This window comes from Bubalus kerabau, chromosome 19 (assembly GCF_029407905.1).
Source record: "Bubalus kerabau isolate K-KA32 ecotype Philippines breed swamp buffalo chromosome 19, PCC_UOA_SB_1v2, whole genome shotgun sequence".
NCBI classification, from domain to species: Eukaryota; Metazoa; Chordata; class Mammalia; order Artiodactyla; family Bovidae; genus Bubalus; species Bubalus kerabau.
The window spans coordinates 60558177-60584601 of record NC_073642.1 but is presented as its reverse complement, the minus strand read 5'-3'; the positions used below and the strand labels follow the sequence as shown (position 1 = coordinate 60584601).

At 39.4% G+C, this 26425-nt stretch overlaps 1 protein-coding gene across 7 annotated transcripts in view; it reads left to right on the top strand.

The window, feature by feature from the left end:
- The window catches only part of DICER1 (dicer 1, ribonuclease III), a 75767-nt gene that overhangs the window by 9501 nt on the left and 39841 nt on the right, over positions 1-26425 (top strand). For 2 of the 7 annotated variants that reach the window (XM_055556657.1, XM_055556664.1), the window contains exons 2-10: positions 13348-13411; positions 14457-14557; positions 15059-15086; positions 18592-18780; positions 19577-19739; positions 20722-20852; positions 22570-22704; positions 23154-23314; positions 25535-25703. In XM_055556657.1, coding sequence (XP_055412632.1) covers positions 18637-18780; positions 19577-19739; positions 20722-20852; positions 22570-22704; positions 23154-23314; positions 25535-25703 — 903 coding nt within the window. In that variant the 5' untranslated portion in view covers positions 13348-13411; positions 14457-14557; positions 15059-15086; positions 18592-18636. The remainder of the gene's footprint in view (positions 1-13347; positions 13412-14456; positions 14558-15058; positions 15087-18591; positions 18781-19576; positions 19740-20721; positions 20853-22569; positions 22705-23153; positions 23315-25534; positions 25704-26425) is intronic. The other 5 variants (XM_055556660.1, XM_055556661.1, XM_055556658.1 and 2 more) reach the window with 5 other exon arrangements.

The following is a 26425-nucleotide window of genomic DNA, read 5'->3' as shown; positions in this document are numbered from 1 at the left end:
TCTAATTATTTCACTATGTCTGAACCCCCTTTATGTTACTCATCTCTCTTAAAGTAGCACTTATTTATTCCACTGGAGAAAGAAGTCATTAGGTAGTGTTTGTATCAAGGAGTAAACCATGTTTAGTCTTCAGCTAAATGTGATAAAGATACTGAAAAAAATGGTGAGATACAGTCTGTTAGTGTGTATTTATTGAGTACCTATGTTCCTAGACTAGAAAGACCAGGAGAACTATCCATCGACAGGGCTGATTTAAGTTGTTACAGCTTTACAATTAAAACAATATTTACTTATCTGTGTTTGTGCAGATTCAGTTAAAAATAAAATATTCATTGGGCATCTGTTAATCTTAAATTGGGTCCATTCTCTTTCAACCCCCTGGAGAGATCAAAAGAAACATATCCACATAGATATTTTGATTGGTAAGTCAGTGTAAACTGACACTTCCTTTGAGACCATGGTGTTTTGTATATTGTGAAAATAAAAGTTTGGAGTCAACCAAATTCTAAGTAGAATCCCACCTCTCCTATTTATTAGTCAAATAGCCTTGGGCAAGTTATTTCAAATCCTTGTAAAGTGGAGATAATTCTTGTCTTAGTGTTGCTTTGTGGGTTAGACCAGATGATAGACTGTAAATACTTAATAAAAGTGAATTTTCTCATTTTCCTTCTTTACTCTGATACTGTACTTACCATGGTAAATGAAGAATTTTTTACACATTGTATTGAGGATTGTTTACTTCTCCTTTAAAATTAACTTTAAGTGAAATCACTTTCAGTTGCTACACAGGAAAGCACATAAGTCACAAGGACACACAAAGTGAACATGCTTGTAACCAGTGCCCAGATGAAGACACGTATGACCCGTATTTTATAAGGTTTTGTTTTATATTTTATTTTGTAAGGTTTCTAAATGCCCCCTCTCAGGCACTTCCCTCTCCCCTCACCAGCCTCTTCCAAAAAAGAGCAAACATCATTCTGACTTAATTATTTTTCCTCATTTTTAACTTTCTATCATGGAAATTATATGGTAAGACTTATATGTTCAGTTTTTTTTTTTTTACTTAAGAGTTTAAATGTGAGTCATTCTCTATTGCATCATCAAGTTATAGCATTTAATCATGTGATACGTCAGTATTGTCTATTTTATTGTTTTTAAATTTAATTAATTTATGGCTGTGCTGGGTCTTCATTGCTGTGTGGGCTACTCTAGTTAACGTGCATGGGCTTCTCATTGTGCTGGCCTTTCTTCATTTGTTCAAGAAGATCGTGCTTGTGCCTGGAACTTGGATTGGTTCTGGATATAGGGATTATATGTGTTGCATTTCCTAAGGCCTCTTTAGCATCACACATTTAAACACGTATGCATGTATGAAGTCTGTCTTGTCTTAGCAGCAAATGCTGTAGCAAAACGCTTACCTGTGTTGTCTATACTGAGTACCGAAAAAGTTTTTTAACTGTGTTTTAACTGAAGCTGTTGACTTTGTGACACCAAACTGAAGATTGGGGAGCGGATAGCAGGGGATGGTGTGTGTGAAGGCTCTGAGCTGGGAAGGAGCTTGACGGAGGGTCTGAGTCTGTGACCAGCGGGAGCTGGGGGAGCTAGCCTGGCCCGGTGGGGGAGAGGGAGGGGCAGGTCGCCACAGCAAGGGTTTTAGATGTTATCCTAAGCGCAGAGGGGCTCCACTGAAGGCTTTGAGCTGTCTCGCTGTCCTGGTTTGATTCATCACGTTTCCCCTACCTGACAGATCCATGTTCTGCTCTTAGTGGTGGATAACCGTGTGTCAGTCACATCGTCTGCTTGCCATTCAGGCAGTTTACTGAGGGGATCCCTTGGAGATGCCGGACTTTTATCTTTGCAGTCGCATGTAAGCAGGTCCTTATTGGGTGTCCTCGCAGCTTTGGTCGTGTTCAAACAGTATAGGATTATAAACACGAGCTTGTGGATACGGTAGCTGCTGGTTTTGTCCTTTGGTCCAGGGTGGGTAACTGCCTGTTTTTTTTTTAAAGAGGAGAACAAAAATCCTGAAAGATGAGAGCAGTTGTAGTTTCGGTTCTTGCTCTTCTTCCCATTCTCTGTAGTCCCAAGATTTGTAAACCCTGTAGCTTGCTCTTGATTGACCTCCAGGGAGGGTGAGAGGGCTCAGAGAGCCTTCTCTAGTGTGGCTCCTGCAGTCTCTCACCGCCTCTCCCAGTATGTGCAGTTTGTTTTTCCATACGAAACATCTTACCTGTTTTTTTTTTTTAAATATAATTGGCATCGTTGACTTAGCTAATAATTAAATGTTTGTGTTGTGAATTAAGCAGGGGAGAAGGAGTGAGCCAAGGGGTTGCCATCTGTGTTGGTCCTGTTATAGAAATGAGACTCAGTGAGACAGGAGTTATTTACCTGCAGTCTTAGAGCTAACAGATGGGTTCATTCACCACCCTGTCTTCGGAGCCTACTTCCTTTCCTGTCTTATCTGGATTTTTCCTGTAATATGATGTATATTGGGTTTAATTGCAACATAATTGGGTGAAATAAAAGTTCTTACCTTGCGTGTGTGTGCGTGCTCAGTCATGTCCGACTCTGTGGCCGCATGGACTATAGCCCGCCAGGCCTCTCTGTCCACGGTATTAATATTTCCCAGGCAAGAATCCTGGAGTGGGTTGCCATTCCCTTCTCCAGAGGATCATCGCAGCCCAGGGATCGAACGCATGTCTCTTGCGTCTCCTTCATTGGCAGGCGGACTCTACCACTGAGCCACCAGGGAAGCCCCTTAGGAGACTGCATTTATTCTGATGCTGCGTTTCTTTCTTGAAACATCTCTGGAATTCCTGTAAGGGAAATCGTGTGTGTCTGTTGGGTGGTGGTGTTTTGTTTTTTTAAAAAATTGTATTTAGCAGTAGCAGATCTTCAGCTTTCTTTTTAGATCAATTGTACTTAAGGAATTTTGGGGAAGGCTCCATTGAGAGCCAAGTGAGGATCTCCAAGTGCAGGCAGGCAGGGATAGTGAATTGGCGCTGGAGATGGGGTGACTGATGCCGTGGTTCTTCTGTGTTTAGAGTGAGTGGGTGGGTGGTTCCTGGGATAAGGGATTGCAGTGCTCCAGCAGGGATGGTTCCAGGCAAACCAGTATGTGTAAAGGCAGTGATTGCAGCCAGGAGAAGGAGTGTCCCCTCTAAAGGAAAGAGGCAAGCGAGGAGTCTCTTGCCTTGTGTTTAGATGTTCTTGTCAGCGGGCCTTGATAGAGGCTCAGGCCGAGATTAAGTCGGTGACAACCCTTGCTGTGTAGTGAGACTCAAAAGGCTCACGGGATGAGCTTCTGACCCTGTAGAGCTGCGTATAAGGCCCTTCCTGCTCTCGCTCCTGCTCACGTGTGATGGTCTTGCCATTCCCCTGTGGGCCGCACACTGTGCCACACGGCTTGTCCTTCCGCCCGTCCCCTCGCCTGTTCAGGTGCTTCTACGCATGCTGTCCGCTGGTCCCTACGATGCCTGTGTGGGCTTCTCCCCGAGCAGTGCCCTTCCCGCACGTTCTTCAAAACTCAACTCAGGTTCTCATATCCTATAGGATACAAGTCTGCGTTAGGGATGTTTTGCTTAATAAATATTTGTTGAATGAGTGAACAAATAATTTAAGGGTCAGAAGGTACGATGAGAGTTTTGCTTGTGTTCTTAAGTGGGGAAGACTGAATACTACTTTTTATACTGTTCTGAGATAAAATCAGACGTGTTCTGTTTTCCTGTGTTCTTCTAGTAGTCAAATATACAGGTCAGTATTTAGCAGAGTTTTGTTTTTGTATGTTTTAAAATAGTTTTCAAATCTATGAGTTGTAGGAGTCGTATAAAGAATCCCCTATTGTTGCCTGTGTTTGCTAGTAGCTATCATCTTAGGCGGGGGCGGAGGGGACAGAGAGTCCCACTTGTGTCTGCCGTCTCTCTGTTGCCTTAGTGCCAGATTGGCACATTCAGAGCTGGCATCTTCTGATCCTCCTTCATCCCCCGAACGTCCGCTGTAGCAGTTTCCTTTTCCTGATAACAAGACCCGGTACAGGAACGTACATTGTGTTCAGTTGTCCTGTCTCTTTTCTCTTTTAATCTGGAATAGTTTCTCAGTTTTTTTTTTTTTTTTGTGTGTGTGTGTGTGATAGTGATATTTTTGAAGAGCACAAGCCAGCTGCTATGTAAAATGAGCCTCAGATTTTGTTTTCATGTTTCCTCAGGATTACATTCAGGTTTTGCACTTCTGACAAATGATACTTCTTTTCTCAGTTCGTCACATTAGGAGGCACGTATTGTCAGCTTGTCCCAATATTGGTGGTGTTAACTTTGTCCCTTGAGTTAAGGAGGTATTATTTGTCAGGTTTAAGCATCCAAGCAGCAGTGAACAAACCCCCCTCATTTTTACCATGTCTTCTAGCCACCTTCCCTGGTGGCTCAGATGGTAAAGAATCTGCCTGCAGTGCTGGAGACCTGGATTTGATCCCTGTGTCAGGAAGATCCCCTGGAGAAGGGAATGGCTAGAGAATTCCATGGACAGAGGGGCCTGGGGGTCCATAGTGTGTGGGATCACAAAGACTCAGACATGACTGAGTGACTAACACTTTCACTTTTCCAGTGTAAAAATAACAGTTTTTCATTTGAATTCAGTTCAGTTCAGTCGCTCAGTCATGTCCGACTCTTTGTGACCCCATGAACCACAGCACGCCAGGCCTCCCTGTCCATCACCAACTCCTGTGGTCCACCCAAACCCATGTCCATTGAGTCCGTGATGCCATGGCAGCCATCTCATCCTCTGTTGTCCCCTTCTCCTCCTGCCCTCAATTTTTCCCAGCATCAGGGTCTTTTCAAATGAGTCAGCTCTTTGCATCAGGTGGCCAAAGTATTGGAGTTTCAGCTTCAGCATCAGTCCTTCCAATGAATATTCAGGACTGATTTCCTTTAGGATGGACTGGTTGGATCTCCTTGTAGTCCAAGGGACTCTCAAGAGTCTTCTCCAAGACCACAGTTCAAAAGCATCAGTTCTTTGGTGCTCAGCCTTCCTTATAGTCCAACTCTCACATCCATACAGGACCACTGGAAAAACCATAGCTTTGACTAGATGGACCTTTGTTGATAAAGTAATGTCTCTGTTTTTTAATATGCTGTCTAGGTTGGTCATAACTTTCCTTCCAAGGAGCAAGAGTCTTTTAATTTCATGGCTGCAGTCACCATCTGCAGTGATTTTGGAGCCCAGAAAGATAAAGTCTGACACTGTGTCCACTGTTTCCCCATCTATTTGCCATGAAGTGATGGGACTGGATGCTATGATCTTAGTTTTCTGAATGTTGAGCTTTAAGCCAACGTTTTCACTCTCCACTTTCACTTTCATCAAGAGGCTCTTTAGTTCTTCTTTACTTTCTGCCATAAGGGTGGTGTCATCTACATATCTGAGGTTATTGATATATCTCCTGGCAATCTTGATTCCAGCTTGTGCTTCCTCCAGCCCAGCGTTTCTCATGATGTACTCTGCATGTAAGTTAAATAAGCAGGGTGACAATATACAGCCTTGACGTACTCCTTTTCCAATGGAACCAGTCTGTTGTTCCATGTCCAGTTCTAACTGTTGCTTCCTGACCTGCATATAGGTTTCTCAAGAGGCAGATCAGGTGGTCTGGTATTCCCATCTCTTTCATAATTTTCCACAGTTTATTGTGATCCACACAGTCAAAGGCTTTGGCATAGTCAATAAAGCAGAAATAGATGTTTTTCTGGAACTCTCTTGCTTTTTCATTTGAATTAGTAGGTAGTATATACAGAGAGACTTTGAAACTTTCACCCAATAGATTTGTCATCCTTTAATGATTCTTAATGAAAAGACTGTATGTTGTCACCCTGCTTATTTAACTTATATGCAGAGTAATCATGCAGAATGCCAGGCTGGATGAATCACAAGCTGGAATTAAGATTGCCAGGGAAAATATAAATAACCTCAGATATGCAGATTATACCACTGTAATGGCAGAAAGTGAAGAGGAATTAAAGAACCTCTTGATGAGGGTGAAAGAGGAGAGGGAAAAAGCAGGCTTGAAACTCAACAATAAAAATACTTAGATAAGCTCATCTGGTCACATCAGTTCAGTTCAGTCACCAAGTCTGACTCTTTGCAACCCCATGGACTGCAGCATACCAGGCCTCCCTGTCCATCACCACCTCCCGGAGTTTATTCAAACTCATGTCCATTGAGTCGGTGATGCCATCCAACCATCTCATCCTCTGTTGTCCCCTTCTCCTCTAGCTTTCAGTCTTTCCCAACATCAGGGTCTTTTTTCAGATGAGTCAGTTCTTTGCATCAGGTGGCCAAAGTATTGGAGTTTCAGCTTCAGCATCGGTCCTTCCAATGAATATTCAGGACTGATTTCCTTTAGGATGGACTGGTTGGATCTTCTTACAGTCCACGGGACTCTCAAGAGTCTTCTCCAACACTATAGTTCAAAAGCATCAATTCTTGAGCACTCAGCTTTCTTTATGGTCCAACTTTCACATCCATGCATGACTACTGGAAAACCATAGCTTTGACTAGACGGAGCTTTGTTGGCAAAGTAGTGTCTCTGCTTTTTAATATGCTGTCTAGGTTAGTCATAACTTTTCTTCCAAGGAGCAAGCGTCTTTTAACTTTGTGGCTGCAGTCACCACCTCAGTGATTTTGGAGCCCAAGAAAATAAAGTCTGTCACTGTTTCCATTGCTTCCCCATCTATTTGCCATGAAATGATGGGCCCAGATGCCATGATCTTTGTTTTTTGGATGTTGAGTTTTAAGCCAACTTTTTCACTCTCCTCTTTGACTTTCATCAAGAGGCTTTGGTTCCATTACTTCATGGCAAATAGAAGGAGAAAAAGTGGAAGGCAGTGGTTTTTGCAGTAGCTTTGTACGGATGTAAGAGTTGGACCATAAAGAAGGCTGAGTGCCAAAGAATTGATGATTTCAAATTGTGGTGCTGGAGAAGACTCTTGAGAGTTCCTTGGACTGCAAGGAGATCAAACTGGTCAATCCCAAAGGAAATCAACCCTGAATATTCATTGGAAGAACTTGGTGAAGCTGAATCTCTAATACCTTGGCCACCTGAGATGAAGAGCTGACTCATTGGAAAAGACCCTGATACTGGGAAAGATCGAAGGCAAATGAGAAGGGGGTGGCAGAGGCTGAGATGGTTAGTTAGCATCACTCACTCAACGGTTGTAAATTTGAGCAAACTCCAGGAGATAGTGGAAGACACAAGAGTCTGGCTTGCTGCAGTCCATGGGGTCTCAAAGAGTCAGACATGACATAGTGACTGCACAGCAACAGTGATTCTTGTCTTAATTACTAATGTGATGGTTAAAAGTGGTGATTTTTCTGTCATTTTTTCCCTACATTTATTGGTTGACATTAAATAGTTTTGTCTGAATTTTAAACCTAATAAAATAAATTCTAAAATGAAACATCCATGAGAATTTTATAGGTTGGGAGTTACATGAAAAGGGCTAGGGTGGGAGAATGGATATAGTTGGATGATGTCAAAATTATCATTGCATGAATTGATGCATCTCTTGCTTTGATAGTTTCAGGTCAGCTCTGAAGTATTCTTTGTTGGGGGAGGGGGCAAGAGTAGGGGTATTAAACTTGTTGGAATCATCTGGGTTGTTTAAAATCTTTTAAAAGTAGGAAGTGTCTAAACTGAATTTTCTATTTGGTCACAAAAAGATGCAGGTTAATTTAGGTTTAGATCAATAAGATTCATTTTCAACATGGAATTAATGAATGAAAATATTTTTATGGACATTGCCAGGTTTCCTCTATGTTAGTCGAGTATGAGATTATCTTTCCTTTCAAAGGTCTTAGAATTTTGGGGGGAAGGAGCAATGGCAATAACATCTAATGTGGAGCATATGTAATGAAGCCCTGATTTGGGTGCTGTAGGGAGCCCCCACTGTGCTGGAAGAGAGGAGAGCGGAATGATGGGGGTTATTAGGGAAAGTTTAGGGGTGGGGCGGAGGGCTTGGGGCTCCGGAAATAGAGACTCGTCCTTGGGGAGTGTGGTGCACCCGTGGTGGAGTCACGGGGAAAGCAGAGCGCATGCGTGGTTGCACATGGCTATGATGAGGGCTTTGCCTCTCACCCGAAACTTGAACACATTTGCTTCCTGACTCAACACTGAGTAAGCATTTGTTACCCTTAGCAGTTTCTTAGGCTCCTTTTGTCTCAGAACTGACCTCTCTTTTACTAGTGAAATCTTCGCTTTGTGTAGTGTCTTAAAGCAACCTGTCAGAACTGTGACCCTTTTTTTCCTCCTGGACATTCTAACGTGGTAAGAGGAAAGATTGCCTAACATTCTAGCACTTGTTTTTTATTGAGTGAAGTACAGAAACTTCAAAGCAAATATTAACCTAAAAACTCACCTTGCAAGTTAGTGATGTATTAAATGTTTACCTCTCTGAAAACAAAATTGCAGAGGAAAGGTCATTATAGGTGAGTTGAAGGGCAGAGGTGGGTATCTGTGCCCTTTTGATGTGTTGGAATGTTGTCTTTTTAAGAAGTATTCCAAGTAAGTGCGCCATTGGCTGGCAGCCTAGGGTTAACTTTCTATATGGAGATTTTGGTGGATGGAATTTGTTAAAATGATATTTGACCTGTATTCAACTTCAATTTTGGACAAATTTAATTTTAGGCATAATTACATTGAAATGTAAACATAATATGTTTATGTTACAGATTTTAGAGAAATGCAGGAATTTGTTTGGTTCATCGAGTAGTGCAGGAAAAGAAAGCTGGTGAATTTGTGGTGTCAGTTATAGAAACGGGGGTAAATCTTCAACCGCATTCAGTGGCTTAAGAACGGAGTCCTTCTCGCCAGTACTTAAGACAGAGTCATATATGTTTATTGTCTTCATTCTCACTTTAAAACTTTGTTTAATTCTAAATGTAATAAAGTGTCCGAATTGTAGGGAATTTTAAAATACAGAAGAGCCTTAAGGAAGAAGAAATGACTTACGTTAGTAATCCCATGCTCAGTTTTGGGGGGAATTTTCTTTTCCTCTGTTCCTCCCTTCTTCCCTTTCTTCTTTTCTTTAGTTTTTAACTTGAAGACACAACCAGATCTTCCTGTAAATAAAAATTTTTTTTTTCATTGAATCCCATAACATAAGCATTTTTGTTTATTACAGACTGTCATCATTTTAATAGCTCAGTTGAAGCGCACCATGTAAAGTGAGCCATCTGTGGTTTACCAGAGCACTCCCTTATTTGTTGTTAGACATGTCGTTTTTCGGAAAGGTGGGAGGGGCACTTTTTGTTCTTATAAATGATAATGCCGAGGAAGCATATCTGAATGTAGCTTGTGTAATGTTGCAGGCTAGATTAAATATGCAAGGCTTTCTAATTAATAATGATAGTTATGACAAAAGTGAAAATAGAAATATTCCTGTTGTGCTGTGTATTTACCTAAGACTAAAAATTACAGTGTTTAAATTCTTGAAATTATTGTCCTTTTTCCTCTTTGGTCTCTTGGTCTTTGATTTGACTGTAGTCTTTTCATAATCTGTATTCACCAAATAATGGTTGGTAAATCCTTGAAATCTTTATTTCATGTATCATGGGTATTTTGGATATTTCCTATCTTTTTGTTTTCTCTTTTCTTGCGTTTTATATTTTCCAAGCTTGTCTACTGGATGGTAATGGTGAGAATGATTACTTGCCCAAGCATGTGAACCATTTCATTGCCTCAAAAACAGTTAACTAATGTTTTCAGTGAAGTTTGGGGAGCCAAACAGAAGGAGCACATAGTATTTTTTGGTTTTTGCTTTTAAAGAGATCGGGCAGAAAGCTGTTTAATTTTATTTTACATTATATACCATGCTTTGCGATTTAAATTGATTTTCATTTTATTGTAAGTTCATAGTGACTAGTAGTTTGGAGTTAGTGGTTTTTCAAGTTCATCTGATTAAAAATACTGTATAAAATCTTGTATAGTTCTTCAACTTTGAGAATGCTGTTTTTATATTGAATCTTAAGATTAATAAAACATTTTAGGTTCTTAAAGGAGTTCCTTAAAGTCTTAAGAGTTCTATGAAAACAATGGTTATAGATAAGAGATGGGAGTGTGGCTTCTTTCAGTTCATTCGCTCAGTCGTGTCCGACTCTTTGTGAACCCATGGACTGCAGCACGCCAGGCCTCCTTGTCCATCACCAACTCCTGGAGCTTGCTCAAACTCATGTCTATTGAGTCGGTGATGCCATCCAACTGTAGCATCCTGTTGTCCCCTTTTTCTCCTGCCTTCAATCTTTCCCAGCGTCAGGGTCTTTTCCAATGAGTCAACTCTTCTCATGAGGTGGCCAAAGTATTGGAGCTTCAGCCTCAGCATCAGTCCTTCCAATAAATATTCAGGGCTGATTTCCTTTAGGATTGACTGGTTGGATCTCCTTCCAGTCCAAGGGACCCTCAAGAGTCTTCTCCAACACCACAGTTCAAAAGCATCAATTCTTTGGCGCTCACTGTTCTTTATAGTCCAACTCGCACATCCATACATGACTACTGGAAAAACCACAGCCTTGACTTAGATGGACCTTTGTTGGCAAAGTAACGTCTCTGCTTTTTAACATGCTGTCTAGGTTCGTCATAGCTTTTCTTCCAAGGAGCAAGCGTCTTTTAATTTCATGTCTGCAGTCACCATCTGCAGTGATTTTGGAGCCCCCCAAAAATAAAGTCTGACACTGTTTCCACTGTTTCCCCATCTATTTGCCCTGAAGTGATGGGACCGGATGCCATCATCTTTGTTTTTCGAATGTTGAGTTTTAAGTCAGTTTTTCCCTCTCCTCTTTGACTTTCATCAAGAGGCCCTTTAGTTCCTCATTGCTTTCTGCCATAAGGGTGGTGTCATCTGCATTTCTGGGTAAGCACTTTTTCTCTACCAAGGTTAATATGCATTCAATTTCTTAATCCTCATACTAATCAAGTGTTCTCTTTTATTGGAGGGAAACAAACTTAGAGAGAGGTGGTGGAGTTGGATGGGCCTTGGTCTTCCTGACACAGATGGTCATCTGCTAGCATTCAGATGATTTTAATAAAATATTCTTAGAAAACACTGCCTTCTACATCCCCAGAGGCCTTACCCAGTGTCCTGCCTTATCAGAGGGCCTCCGTGAGGAGGGAGTGACTGTATGCCCCAAAGTATTAAGAGGGGAGCTCATTGCCTTTACTTATGACTTAGCTTAAAACAGCTGACTCTCTTTCTCCTCTAACTTTAATTTCGAAAAGGGAGGTTGGTGGGAGTTGTTTGTAAACACTTTGGATCCTCCCTGTGTGCAGATTCCTTTTTAGGGATAAGAGGAGGTGTTTGCCAACTTTTCATTTTGAAAACCGTTCTCTCCAGTGCCATAAGGCAGCATAGTTTAGGATTTCTTTACGGTTTTAAATTTTAAGAAAGGGGTTTTGTTATTTATCATGTATACCGCTTGAGAGTTGAACTTTTTTTTTTTTTTTAAGCTGATGCTGGGAAAATATAATTAAAAATGACCTCTTCCCAACCAGAAAATCTCTCCAAAAATGTAGAAGGGGAGGAAACAATTTTATTGAGTAAGCATTAAACCAGAATGTGATGTGTATCTAGGCTATCCACTAAAGAGATCGCAAAGATAGAAGTCTTAATCTCTTGTATAGCTAAGTGGTTACAACACTTTACGTTCGTGTTTTCAAGATAAAATTTCCAATTCTCTTGTATCTTTACGACTGGAGGCAGGTTTTGCAATTTGGAGTCGGTTGACAAATTAGGCCATCCTGGGAAACTGGGAGATGGGGCATATCTTTCTTGGTGATAACATATCTTAAGGAAACATTCCTGAGAAGTGAGACTGGCTAGAGGCTTACTTAGCTTTTAGAAAGATTCAAGTACAGCCGACAAGGACTGAAAAGAGTTCTGAAAAAGAGGGAAGGGGGAGGGATGCCTTCCCCTTTGTTTTGAAATGGGAGAATTAAGCCACTTATTTTTAATCTGTGCTTATATGATCAACCTGTATTCTAAACCTGTTATTTTATATCCATAGCCAGGGATGCTTTTAGCATTTAGGCTTGGTTGGAGTTAAAATTAATGTCTTGGATCTCCATAGCATAGTTGTCAGTAGGGACTAAAAGCTCGTCAAGACATTTTTAGTTTTATATGTTAGCTTCCAGAAGCACTTTCAACAGTGTCTTAATGTCACAGTATCGATACTGTGTGTGTGTTTTCTTTTGTTCACTCTGGGACTTCATGGTGGTTGCGCGTTTTGGACTTCATATAGAGATGAAATTGGGACACTGATATTCGTCAAGTTAGTAGTATCAGACTCTGATACATAATAAAATGAATGAGTTGGAGGTTTTCTGTTACCAGTTTTGAAAATACGCAGCAGGAAGCTCTAGATGCCTTTGATTTAAGACTAGGAGGGTTTAGCCATTGTTACAGCCTTTGTCTGAAAGGATACAGCCATATACGGGATTTAGATGGTAATTAGATTAAATTTGTTGGTTTATACTGGAACTTGACTAAGCCTGTGGTCTGTGGTGTGTCTTTTGCAGAGTTATCTTAAAGAGCCCTATCAAACACTTTTTTTTTTTTTTTTCGGTAATTTAAATCATGATCATCAATTAAAATTAGAAAACTTGACCTATTAGCTGTGTAGTATGAAAATAAAATAAATTATCACTGTGCTTGGCATGTTAACTTCCTAATGTCTCTTTATACAGAATTGTTTAGGGAAGTAATTTGGATAACTCAACAGTAATTTTGCAATAGTGTAGTTGCATTGAATTTTCAAGGGTTGTCAGCTTATTATTTTGGTGTTTCTAGAATAGAGGTGAATATCACTTGAGAAGATGTCTAGTGCGACATATCAGGCCAAGTTGGTGTATTGAATTTGCGTCATATTAGGTGGCAGTGTAGAAGGGAATTAAAAGTCAAAGCATGAGGCAGTTTTAGAAAACATAAACTGGCTCCTTAGAAGAGGGGTTATAAGCTCATGAGAGCACGATATGGACTTAGCGTAGTCTTTAAATGTTTTTAAAGTCAAGATTTTACTGGGGGAAAATGTAATTTACTTCCAGAAATTCTCCCTTATATATCTGATTGGATTGTGCTAACAGCTTTAAAAATTTTTCAATTGTAATAGAACATCATAAATACTAATTTTAAAGGGCAACTCTTTCATACATATACTGTGTTCTTGACTCCCAATAAATAAATACAAGAAATGTTTTTATCAGAGATCTTATTCGGATAAGTAAATTATGAAAATCTTGTCAAGTAGGAAATTTCTTAAAGTTGTTTTTTAAAAATGAGTTGTATGTTCTAAAATATTCTCTCTGATTGCTTTTAGGTTACCTAGGGTATGAATTAATACAGACTTGGAAACTGAAAGAACTTAGAATCAGCATTTTGAGGTAAATATGTAAATACTAAAGTAGTGTTAAGGTTCCCCCATTCTGCTTTATTAACTTATTAGCAAAACCAATTTATGTATGAAATGAGAAAGTTCAACCTCTACGTGAATGTCCTTTAAACTGCTATAGACTAGACCAGATGCAAATAAGTGAGAAGAGACCGCTGCCAATTCATTTTTTCCTGACCCTGTGGTAATAGAGGCGTTGAACTTAAGGAGCATAAATTAAATCTGGTACCAGATCTAGGAAAATCAACATTTGTTAATTGAATTAAGCTTTTCACGTCATTGCTTTATGCTTCTTATTTGATATCTAGTCTCTTAGGATTATTTGGGACCACCCTTAACTTTAAATTTCTCCACAGTATTAACATTCTTGAACTGTCTTCCTGAATTCTTTTATTCATACATGAATTTAATGAAACTTTATAGTTAGATTAATTGCTCTTTAAGATCATGTTTTAAATTTTCTTTGAGAAATTTAAATTGCTGATAAGACTTCATACATGTGCTGAAGACTTACCACCAGCTGATTTGGATTACTCAGACAAGTACCTCTTCTGGTGACCTTCTGTACTTCTCTTGTGTATATGAATTTAGGAAATAACACATCTGGGCTGCAGTCCATGGGGTTGCAGAGAGTCAGACATGACTGAACAGCTGTGTGCACACGCGCGCGCGCACACACACATTTATTTATTTATTTATTCCATTTTCCTAGTCATTCTCTTTAGAATTTTATGTACTTTGATTTCGTTGTATTCATTTTAAGATCTTTCCTTGAACTTTTGTATAACCCCACCTCCTCCCTGCCCCTGATCTCTGGAAATCAGGCATGCTGTTGTTACAGCTCATTCTCTTGTTCTTTGTTTTAGAATAAGACTTAGTATCCTAAAATAACCCAGATGTCTTTTGTTTTAAAGTTTAATACAAAATAATGGCCTTTTATTCAACTTTTCATATCAATGGAACTTTCTTGTAGATGTGTTTATATTCAGTTTAAGTGCAAGAATCTTAAACTTGGCTATTTTTGCCTTTATTTTTAGAGCAGAAGCTTGGGTATGCTGTGATTTTCCAATAAACTGCTATCACAATGTCAAAATGCAGTTCAGACAACAGCAACACAGAGATCTCAAACATTAAGACGGTAAATCTGGGCTTTATCCTATGTGGAAAAAGGAAGAGAGTTTATTCATGTGTCTTACTAAGTTGTTTCTAAACGACTCATCCAAAACTATGAAAGTCTTACCACTTTGATGAGTGTTAATTGTTAAAATCTGTGATCGGAAAATAGTCACGTGGATTATCCTGTTGGCTCTGCTGAGGCAGTTAATCTATGAAACTCTAGAACTTTTACTTACCAGTAGGGATTCAGAGCTTTTCGTTAAGGCCAAGTTAAGAGAGAGGGAAAAAAAAAATCTATTTAAACATGCCAAAGAAAGTAAAAATTGGCAAAATCATAGGCTTTTTGAGTTTTCATGTTATTGGATTACTTGTTGAGTTTTCAGTGTTGGGTTTGCTTTCCCCAAATAGATAGTATATTACTGGGGCCAGTCATTGTGCGAAGTGAATGAAAATTAGTTTAAATATTGTGACCTAATGGGAATGTAATGGGAGGGTTCAATTCCTGTTCTCCATTTCCTTGCAGATTTTCTCTCCTGTATCTGCCCTTCAGGGTGAGTAGGAGTCGGGTGGGTGTGCATTTCCAAACCAAGTACTGTAGAATCTCTTTTAAGCTGTCTGTGCTTCCCTTGTGTATGCTATTGTGTGGACATTCATGAATCTCTGATTGAGTTCATCACGTTTTTATTTAGATGTATATATATGACACACGTACGGAAATTTAAGAGCTGCAGAGAATGAGACACACGTCCTGTTCACATGGAACGTGTGTGCCAGTCAAGAATGAGCCGTGTCCGTGTCTCTTAGAATATGTGCAACGTGACATAACCGATGAAGGGGAAAGAGACGCCGTGTGAAGGTGTCTGTCATGCACCTAGGTGGCGTCTTCACCCTACAAGCCTGTGTTGTTTGTTTGTTACGTCTGGGGCGTGGTTTGGTTTGGTAGGTGGTATATGTGAGAGGTACAGCTCCTACACTCAAGGAGATGCTGGTCTCATGGGTCATATTTAACTATTTACTTTTTAAAACTCTTTATTTGGAAGAAATTTCAAACTTACAGAAAAGAATAAGACTAGGACAAAGACTACATGCTTTACCTGTTTTGCTGCATTTGCTTTATCAGTCACATCCACTCTCTATTTCTATGTGTAGTTTCTGGTTCTGAGCCATTTGAGAATAAGTTGCCTGCATTATGGCCCTTTTACTCCTGAATACGTCACTGTGGACTTGCCAAGAATAAGGGTGCTCCCCTCCACACGCATGGCGCAGTGCTCATCTCAGTGAGTGTAACGGTGCGTTGTCTGCAGCCTTATCGCTGGACTCGATAATGGCCCTTGTAGCCTTTGTTCTATAACAGGAGAGGATCTAGTTTGAGGTCAGTTACTGCGTGTAGTTGTCATGTTTCCACAGTCTTCTTTAATTGGGAACATTTTTAGTTTTTCTATGTATTTTATGATACTGATAATTTTGAAGAATATCATGTGCCCTTAAAAAAATAGAGCATCGTTGTATTTTTTAGACTATTCTAAGCCTATTCTAAAAATAGATTTTATTTTTTAGACTGAAGCGTGTCCGACCCTGTGCGACCCCGTAGACGGCAGCCCACCAGGCTCCCCCATCCCTGGGATTCTCTAGGCAATAATACTGGAGTGGGTTGCTTTTTCCTTCTCCAATGCATGAAAGTGAAAAGTCAAAGTGAAGTCTCTCAGTTGTGTCCGACTCTCAGCGACCCCATGGACTGCAGCCTACCAGGCTCCTCTGTCCATGGGATTTTCCAGGCAAGAGTCCTGGAGTGGGGTGCCATTGCCTTCTCTAACTTTTATATAGTCTATAATAAATTTTTAAGTATTTATAAATAGGTTTTTTAACACTGTTCTAAAAATAGAACATTCATTTATGTTTTAGACTTTTCTGGCTCTATCATTACCACTAATGTTGTCTACATCAGAAGAAACGGTGAGAGTGGTAAGAAGGAGGGTTCCTGGAGGTGGAGGAGGTGTGTTTGAGGATTTACATAGTTGCCCTCTTTTCTCCTTTGAGAATTTCCATCCACCAGCAGGATTTGGGCTTTTTTCCTGATCCCTCCACCATTTATTTATTTGATCTTGGATTAACATTTGGGCTGGGTGGGAAGTGAAGCATCAGGCTTAAACAGTCATACCAGTGAGCGGCCTAGAGTAGTGAAGAAGTACACTTGTCCCTCGCTGCCCGTGGTGAGTGGTTCCAGGACCCTCTGATGCCCAAATCCCCAGGTGCTCATGTCCCTTGCATAGTACAGTTGAGCCTCTGCATCCGTGGATTCATCCAGCCAAGGATAGATTGACCTGTGGAAGTGGAACCTGCGGATAAGGAGCACCGTGTGGAGATACCCCAAGAATGGGTAGCCATGTGGGAAGTGCCTGCAGGTCTCAGCCTTGGGCCTTCAGCATGACCTTCCGGGTCTCAGGCTGTTAGGTAAAATAGCCTTCCACTTCAGGTTCTCTGCCCCCGGCTTGAGTAGGAAGCTTGACTGATCAACCCGAGACTGTTTATCCTGTAGGCCTGCAGAATTGAGAGAAGTGAGTGCTGAGTATAGAAGAGGTAGGAGGAAAGGCTGTTGGGACTTCGGTTCAGTAGAGAATGAGCACATTATTTCTCGTGGAAAATGTAGTTCTGTTTGACCCCGGCAAAAGAAGGACTTGATAGTTTTTCATAGTGTACTCTGGAACACTCTGCTTGCCTTCTTCCTCTGAGAGGGATACTGAGAATGGTCGTGCTCTCTGGTCCACAAACACACCGCCTTGCTGAGGCCTGAGGCCCTGCGGCCATTTACTGGAGGTGCTACTTGTATTAACTGGATGTTGAATTCTTGTCAGCTGAATTAAGCTCTGAAATCAAAATTTTGGTGTTAAGCCTATGCATACAAGAGACTGTACTCTCGAGGCTTCTTGGTGGATTAGACACAACAGTTAAGTCACTGTGTTGTGCCATGGTTATAAATTTAACAGGTCAGGAGATTCAAAGTTTTTGTTGTCAAGGAACAAAGACTGGGGATTCTTTCTTTCCAGTTTCATAGAGTAATAACAGTGAACACTGCAAAGCAGCACAAGGGGAAATTCCCTTCTACGGGCAAGTCAGTCCTGCGCCGGTGGGCTTTCTCATAGAGATTTGAACCCTAACCCTTTATCTGCAGGTTAGGAGTTTTACAAAGCCTGAATTTCTGTTTTATCCTTTCACATAATCAAATTTATCTTTGGGGAAGAATATGTGAAATATAGAAGAGTGCTTAGATACCATGAAGTAGCTCTTATTTCACAAAATGGTGTTGCCTTGTTTTAATTTATCTAGGATATGCATGATTTTAAAGATACTTATGTAAATAGTCAGCTGTGCAATTGTGATAGGGTGTCAGTTAAGAAAAATAACCTTCTTCTCTGTTTATGGTCCTTTGATAAAATGACCAAATGTTGGTGGCATTTGACTCCTTCTTGTGTGTACGTGGTATGAAATGCCTTTCATACAGTTTTCTCATTATTTTATCAATAATAGCATCATAGAATTTACAGATGTTTGAAATATATTTACATATATATTTACATGTTTTGTATATAAACATATTTATTTTAAAGAGCATCATAGTATACAAATTTTCTTTTAAAGGTATTTTATGGACATGGTTCTATGTCAGTAAATATAGATCTGTATTATCTTAATGGATTTAAAGTTTTCCACTTTAAGACTAGACCATAATTTACTTAGATAATTTTTTATTAATTCATTTTAAGGTTATTTCTTGTTCTTAAGTAATAATATGACAATAAATATTCATGTGTTTACATCTTTGTGCATCTGCCTAATCCTTTCAGGCAGGTTTCTGGGTATAGAATTGCTGGGTTGGCGAGTGTAGAATGCTTGACTTTTAAAACAGATCCTCTTAGATCAAGAAAAAGCTAAAACAATTACAGGAAGAATTTGAAAAGGCCTATAGGAACGATATTCTGATGTTTCTCTTGTTTCTGTGCTTTCTTTTGTTTTTAACCCTGCATGGTTGTGTAATGGTATTCTTTTTCCCTTTTGTAGTAAGCTGTGCTAGAACAAAAATGCAATGAAAGAGACACTGGATGAATGAAAAGCCCTGCTTTGCAACCCCTCAGCATGGCAGGCCTGCAGCTCATGACCCCTGCTTCCTCACCAATGGGTCCTTTCTTTGGACTGCCATGGCAACAAGAAGCAATTCATGATAACATTTATACGCCAAGAAAATATCAGGTACTAATGAGAACACTAATACTGGAGCATTTTCACTAAAATGGAATAAATTTGCATACAGTTGACACAACTTCTATAAAACTCCTTTACCTTTTTAAGCTTTCCTCTTCTGATTAATTTTCTCATTCCAAATACTTTTGTTCTTAATAGTCATTTTCTTTCCTAACATCTGCTGGGTAATTGATTTGATAGTTTTATTGATGAAATTTCTTATCTTTTTTACCCTGTAAAAACCTCACTGTTCCTGAGTATCTATTTGGGTGTGTCTGTCCTCATGATCTGGGTAGGAATCGAGATTGGTTTGAACAAACATGGACTGTCAGAACTATGGTTATAGTCTTTTTTTTTTTTTTTAAAGAAACAGTATATTACAGTTGGTCTAAAGTGGTAAATAAGAGTAGATCAGTATAATAAGCAGTAGTAAAATCATTAATTTTCTTCTTTACTTTGACTTTGCAAATGAATTTTAAATAACCACTTATTTTCCATTAAGTTATAGTGTTTCAGTTGTTCATATCATTCTAGAAAAGTTTCTGTTCCTGTGAAAATGATTTTTAAAGAAATTGTAAATGCCATTTCAGCACATTTATACAGCATGGCTATGTGTAACCTGCATTTTAATGCCTCTGATTATTATTATTAAATAAACATGTAGAAGGTAAGCTTTTTGAAAGGGCAAATTTATTGGAGGAAGATTTTAGAAAACAGTGGAATTTTCTGAATTGAAACAAAATCCAGTTTTTAAAATTCTGTACTTAGATAAGTGTGTAATCTTTTTCCCCCACTGTATTTCTAGGTTGAACTGCTTGAAGCAGCTCTGGATCATAATACCATAGTCTGTTTAAACACTGGCTCAGGGAAGACGTTTATTGCAGTACTACTCACTAAAGAGCTGTCCTATCAGATCAGGGGAGACTTCAACAGAAATGGCAAAAGGACGGTGTTCTTGGTCAACTCTGGTAATAAAGCACTATTTTATCAAATTGCATGGAGGAAATTGGATGAGATCTTATGGTTAAGCAGATTTGCTCTTGGGGTATAAAGTTAAAGTCTTGAAAGTATAGAGAGGTTGATGAATAATGTGCTTGTTGAAGCAGAATATCATTCTGTCTTACTTGTTAACTTTACATAGTATTTCTCTTAAATGATAGTCATCCTATTTCATAGATGTTAAACGTTAGCTTTCTTCTTAAATGGAACTGCATTTAATTCTGGCTCTGCATTTCTTTTGAAGGATTCCTTTTGGAATATAATCTGATCTCAGTAGTTAGTTATTTTGTTTTTAATGTTTCAGTTTCACAAAATGTATCATAAGGAGCTTGATTATAGGTAACTTTTTGATTTATGATTTTGCTATACCAGTTGTAGAAAGAAAGTCAGAGGCTTTTTGAAAGTTAGATATTCAGTAAGAGTTTAAAGTATAGGTTTTTATGTGTTTGGGGTTATGTATTAAAATAAAAAGTATAAAATGTGAATATAAACAGCTCAAGTACTAACATAACCATGTCACTCCTCTCCTTTTTTTCTTTTCTTTTTAGATTGTTTCAGCATGTGATGTTCTCATGTGCTTTAAATGCATATCAGTCTGTGTTACTTCTTGGTGATACAATCTGATTTTATTGAAGAAAGCAGGAGGGGTGGATAGTAGTTGCCTTTCTAGCCTAGAAATTGTGTTCTTAGATTGGGGAAAGGCACCTTAAAGAAGGAAGGTGATCTAAGACTTTGTAAAGTGAGTGACAGAGAGGCAGGGTGGTGAGTATAAGAAGCATATTTTGGAGATAACTGTGAAAGTATGATTTTAAGTTGGCTATGTAAAAAATTGGTGGTTAGATATAATATATAATAATAAGGATTTCCCTTAGCTGTTTAATCAGTAGTCGTCCAGAGAGCCATTTAGGGAAGAGTTCTTGCATTTACATGGAATATTGTATTTGTAATCAGCAAACCAGGTTGCTCAACAAGTGTCAGCTGTCAGAACTCACTCAGATCTCAAGGTCGGGGAATACTCAAACTTAGAAGTAAGTGCATCTTGGACAAAAGAGAAATGGAACCTAGAGTTTACTAAACATCAGGTAAGACTCATAAATGAAGAAATTTCACTTAATAAATCTGTACAAGTCCTTGATTTATAAGATGACCTGAAGCCCTCATTACGTGAATTAGGTTTGAAGACTCTACTTTCCTGTACTTAGTCAGCCTAGAAACTAGTCCTCATGCATTTTCTTACTATAATCTCATCCTAAATCCAAATAACCTAGTCCTTTGTGTTGCTGTTACTGAATAGAAAAGAAACAGCTTTACAGTATGATTTTTTGTTTGAAAATGCAAATTCTTATGATCTGTTTCCATCTTGCAGATAACTTGCTTTCAGAAAGTTTACTCTTGAGTTAAATGCCTTGACATTTCTTGGTTGAGATCTTAGTATTTTTGATGGAGACTTCCTGTAACTTGGCTTCCCTTGTGGCTCAGCTGGTAAAGAATCTGCCTGCAATGAGGGAGACCTGGGTTTGATCCCTCGGTTGGGAAGATCCCGTAGAGAAGGAAAAGGTTACCCACTCCAGTGTTCTGGCCCGGAGAATGCCACGGACTGTGTATAGTCCATGGGGTCGCAGAGAGTCAGACGCGACTGAGTGACTGTCACTTCCTGTAACCTAGACGTTTCCATGTCACCAGCTCGTGCTGAGGGCCTTTCACGTGTTGGTGAATCTGAAATGGTTAAGAGATGTTTCCTAACTGACCTCAGGCAGTCCCTGGTCTGCTAGTATGTCTTACATATTGGGTTCAGTCAGTTCAGTTCAGTCGCTCAGTCGTGTCTGACTCTTTGCGACCCCATGAATCGCAGCACGCCAGGCTTCCCTGTCCATCACCAACTCCCGGAGTTCACTCAGACACATTTCCATCGAGTCAGTGATGCCCTCCAGCCATCTCATCCTCTGTTGTCCCCTTCTCCTCCTGCCCCCAATCCCTCCCAGCATCAGAGTCTTTTCCAATGAGTCAGCTCTTCACATGAGGTGGCCAAAGTATTGGAGTTTCAGCTTTAGCATCATTCCTTCCAAAGAAATCCCAGGGCTGATCTCCTTCAGAATGGACTGGTTGGATCTCCTTGCAGTCCAAGGGACTCTCAAGAGTCTTCTCCAACACCACAGTTCAAAAGCATCAATTCTTTGGCGCTCAGCTTTCTTCACAGTCCAACTCTCACATCCATACATGACCACTGGAAAAACCATAGCCTTGACTAGATGGACCTTTGTTGGCAAAATAATGTCTCTGCTTTTGAATATGCTATCTAGGTTGGTCATAACTTTTCTTCCAAGGAGTAAGCGTCTTTTAGTTAAGCTCTCTTAATAACTCATTTAAAATCCACAGAATGATAAGCCATTAAAAAAACTAAGGAGTCCGTGTCTTCTTCCAGAAAACCTTGTAAATTTGACAGGAAAAAACTGTGTGAATTATTTTGTGATCTGATAAAACTGACAGGTCTCATCAATCAAATTATGAGGAAGCTGAAAACCTGAAGTGGATTGAGTAGATTTATCATAAAAACTTGGTCTCCATTATCAGTATTTTTTTTCTTGTCTCTTTCCATGTTTTCCTTGTTTTACATCTTGATTCTCAAGTATGAGCTTCCATACATTGAGATTTTTGTTGTAATTTTTTTGTTGTTGTGATTTTTAATGATGACTTTCTTAATCCTCACCTAAAATACAGTAGTTCCCTAATCTGATTTCATAGAAGTATATCCAGGCAGGTGAATGGCTTGTTTGTATACTGATAGCAGTTTTATTTTAGGTTCTCGTTATGACTTGCTATGTCGCCTTGAATGTTTTGAAAAATGGTTACTTATCACTGTCAGACATTAACCTTTTGGTGTTTGATGAGTGTCATCTTGCAATCCTAGACCACCCCTACCGAGAAATTATGAAGGTAAGTTTTTAGATTTTATCAGTGTTAATAATGCAGGTCAGATTCCTGAGTAAAAGCAATGTTTTTATATACCAAAAGCAATATTAGTTACCACTTTTGGGAACTTGGTTTCAGTGTAGGAATGAGTGACTGAATATTAAACTAATGTTCATTTAAATCTGTAATTTATAATATTAGTACATTTATAACTTCTAAATCTATAATAAAAGTTTAAACAATAAAAATCAGTAAATTATGTGATCTATCATAAGTGAATTGCATAGTTTATCATAGCATATTTAAATGTTCCTTTTTGATAAATTGATCTTTTAAGTAAGCTACAGTAAATTCCGTAAGTGACCATTTTGGTATTTGTTAGGTCTTTTTGACATGTTTAATCAGGATGCTGTCTCTTTGGTTGGGGCCTTGCAAAATGAATTCCTTACTGTCAGTATCTTTTGTTACATTAGCTTTGTGAAAATTGTCCATCATGTCCTCGTATTTTGGGACTAACTGCTTCCATTTTAAATGGGAAATGTGATCCAGAGGAATTGGAAGAAAAGATTCAGAAACTGGAGAAAATTCTTAAGAGTAATGCTGAAACTGCAACTGACTTGGTGGTCTTAGACAGGTAAGCACTTAGGACTAACTAGGCTTCAGTGAAACCTGCTAGGGTGGTTTTAGGCCTTTGGTTCCATACTCCCTTGGAAGACCTAAGAATTCCTTATCAGGACAGTCATCTTCAGATGCAGGAATTGAGCCTTGTTTCCAGAAAGTGTAACAGATGGTGGTGTTTCACCCTTAAGAGGGAATGTTGGATACACGTGGTCCCAGCCTGTCTGCTCATGTTGATGAGGGCTGGGAACTCAGTAGGAGATCTGTGTCCTTTTCTGTCAGTGTGTGCATTTTTTTGTTCTGACCCAAACATCCCACATGATGGTTTGAAAGAACATTAATTTATTTACAGAATTCAGTATTTTACGGTCTGATTGAAAATAATGGGAAGCACCCTCTGATTTTGAAAATGGGTGTGAATTTCTGACCTGTTTCTAGGTTTGTCTCTTTGAGGAGGTTGCTATTTTGAGTTTCATTGAAACATATAACACAGCCTTTGTAATCTAAGTTGTTAGAAGGGAGCCTTTATAAGTTAGGTTTTTAAATTACAATGACTAATTCAGTTCATATTAAATTATCCTTATATCCTTGTTAGGTACAGCCTTTAACAAGGTTAATGATTACCAAGTAGTGGTTCTTGAAACAGTTACACTAGAGAAGACTTATTTCTCAGATTGTGAAGTTAAATCACACATGGGTTTTGAGGACTGGCTCCACTAATGTGTGACTTCAAGTGTGTCATTAATTGTCCCTGAGCCTAAAAAATGGCATTACCAGTGGCTTCAGGGGACTGTTGGGTGATCAGTTACATTGACATGAAAACACCTGTCACTTGGTAGGAATTTGGAAAGAGTTCTCTTTGTTAAATGAGAAGAAAAGTTAACATTTAGATTCATGGAAGTTAGATGTGATATGAAATACAAATCTGATGACCTTTAAGGTGTTTAGGTAAAAAACTGATAGATATTCTATTGCGTTTGGCATTACTTAGCTCTCAAAATCTCACTTATAAATTGTAGTTGGGAATAATGAACACTATCATTTTAAAATATATCTTTAATATATTTATTTTCCTTAATTATTATATATGCTTTTAGGATTGTGTGTGTTGTTATCATATTATGAAAGGCATGAAAGATCCAAGGAATGATACTGTTGTGATTGATTGAAATGTGGGGGAGTTTTCCTTAAGAGGGCATGTTAAAATATGACTCAACCCTAAAAAGGAACACATTTGAGTCAGTTCTAGTGAGGTGGATGAACCTAGAGCCTGATAATACAGAGTGAAGTAAGTCAGAAAGAGAAAAGCAAATACCATATGTTAACACATACATATGGAATCTAGAAAAATGATTACTGATGAACCTGTCTGCAGGGCAAGAATAGCGGCTCCGACGGAGAACATAGAGAGAGCAGACCGTGTACGGTGTGGGAAGGGGGGTGGGAGCTGGGCGCGCAGCACTGCAGCACGCACATCGCCGCGCAGAGGCGCACATCGCCGCGCAGAGGCGCGCATCGCCGGCAGAGGCGCACATCGCCGCGCAGAGGCGCACATCGCGCAGAGGCGGCGGCGCAGCGCTGTGGCACGCGGAGCTCCGCCCACCGCTCTGTGACAGCCTGGGGCTGGCGGGCAGGCTCAGGAGGGAGGGCACGAGTGTGCTTGTGTCTGATGCCTGTTGCTGTGTGGCGGAGGTCAACACAGTATTGTAGAGCAGTTATCGTCCAGTTAAAAATAAATTAAAAGATTTATTTAAAAACCAAGAAGGTTGACATTTGCAAATGCTAAATGTTTCAAGTAGTTTGGAAATGGATACGTTTAATGATAATACTTCCTCCTTATGATCTCCTCCTGCCTTCCCTATTTCTGGGTCTGAGAAGTAATCATTGTTGAGTTTCTTGTCTATTTTGACAAATTTTCTCATTCTGGGTGATGCCTTAGGGGGCAAAAGGTGAAACTCTAAACCTAAAAATCAAAATGAAAAACCTGTGATTAACAATGAAACAACAGAATTCTTTTGACTGTTAGCCTTATGCATTTATTGACACTTAGCTGGCAAATATAGTACAGGTAGAAGTGGGTACAACTTGAGGAAGGCTTGTTGTGAGCCTGCATGTTCCTCCAAGTAGTTACACAGCTGAAAAGAGGGAGTTTCTTTTTTGGCTTGGATATATAATGGATGGTAATGCTGTAGTGAATTTATTGTGGTTTTGACAACTTCTGTTTCTGATGTTAAAGATATACTTCTCAGCCATGTGAGATTGTGGTAGACTGTGGACCATTTACTGACAGAAGTGGGCTTTATGAAAGACTGCTGATGGAGTTAGAAGAAGCACTTAATTTTATCAATGACTGTAACATATCTGTACATTCAAAAGAAAGAGATTCTACTTTAATTTCTAAACAGGTAAGCCTATATGAAGTAAGTACAGAGAGTATAATAAAAGGCGTTGATACATTTTTAATGTTGAAATGAATTTTCTTTTAATGAGGCTGTTTTATATACATTTTCGTTTAAGGCCTTACCTTCTTGTATCTTTGGACATTTTTCATTGAGTGTATCATATTGGGTTGAGTTTAGTGTTACCTGACCGACATTTCTATTAAGTGGAGACCTCCCGGGTTTAAGGAGGTGTCATGATTGTTTGAATATAAGAAGTGAGTCCCAGTTTTTTTTTCTTAGTCAGATGAGTTAGTTCCTGATCAAACCCTGAGCTGAAAGAATTCTTCTGTTGTTTCTTTGTATGTAACTGGACAGGAGCCCATCATCTCTGAGTAGGGTAGCTTTGAGAAGCGATTCCTTAGGACAGTGGTCCTCAAAGTGTGGACCCTGGACGAGAAGCATCAGCTTCCCTCTGGAACTTGCTTGACATGCACATGAGAGGCCCCACCCTTGACCTGCTGAATCTGAAGCTCTGGGGTGGGAGCCAGCTGTCTAAGATTGGAAGCCCTTCAGTCAATCCTGTTGCCTTTAAAATTTGAGAACCATTGTCCCAGGACAATTTGTCAGTTGTCCTAGCCAGCTGTGAATGTTACTACCGTGTTGAATCGAATCCTTAATTCTCTCTTGCTAATTTTCTCTGGAGCAGCAATGCCCAGACTCTGTTCAGCAACTGTCTTCTCATTAAG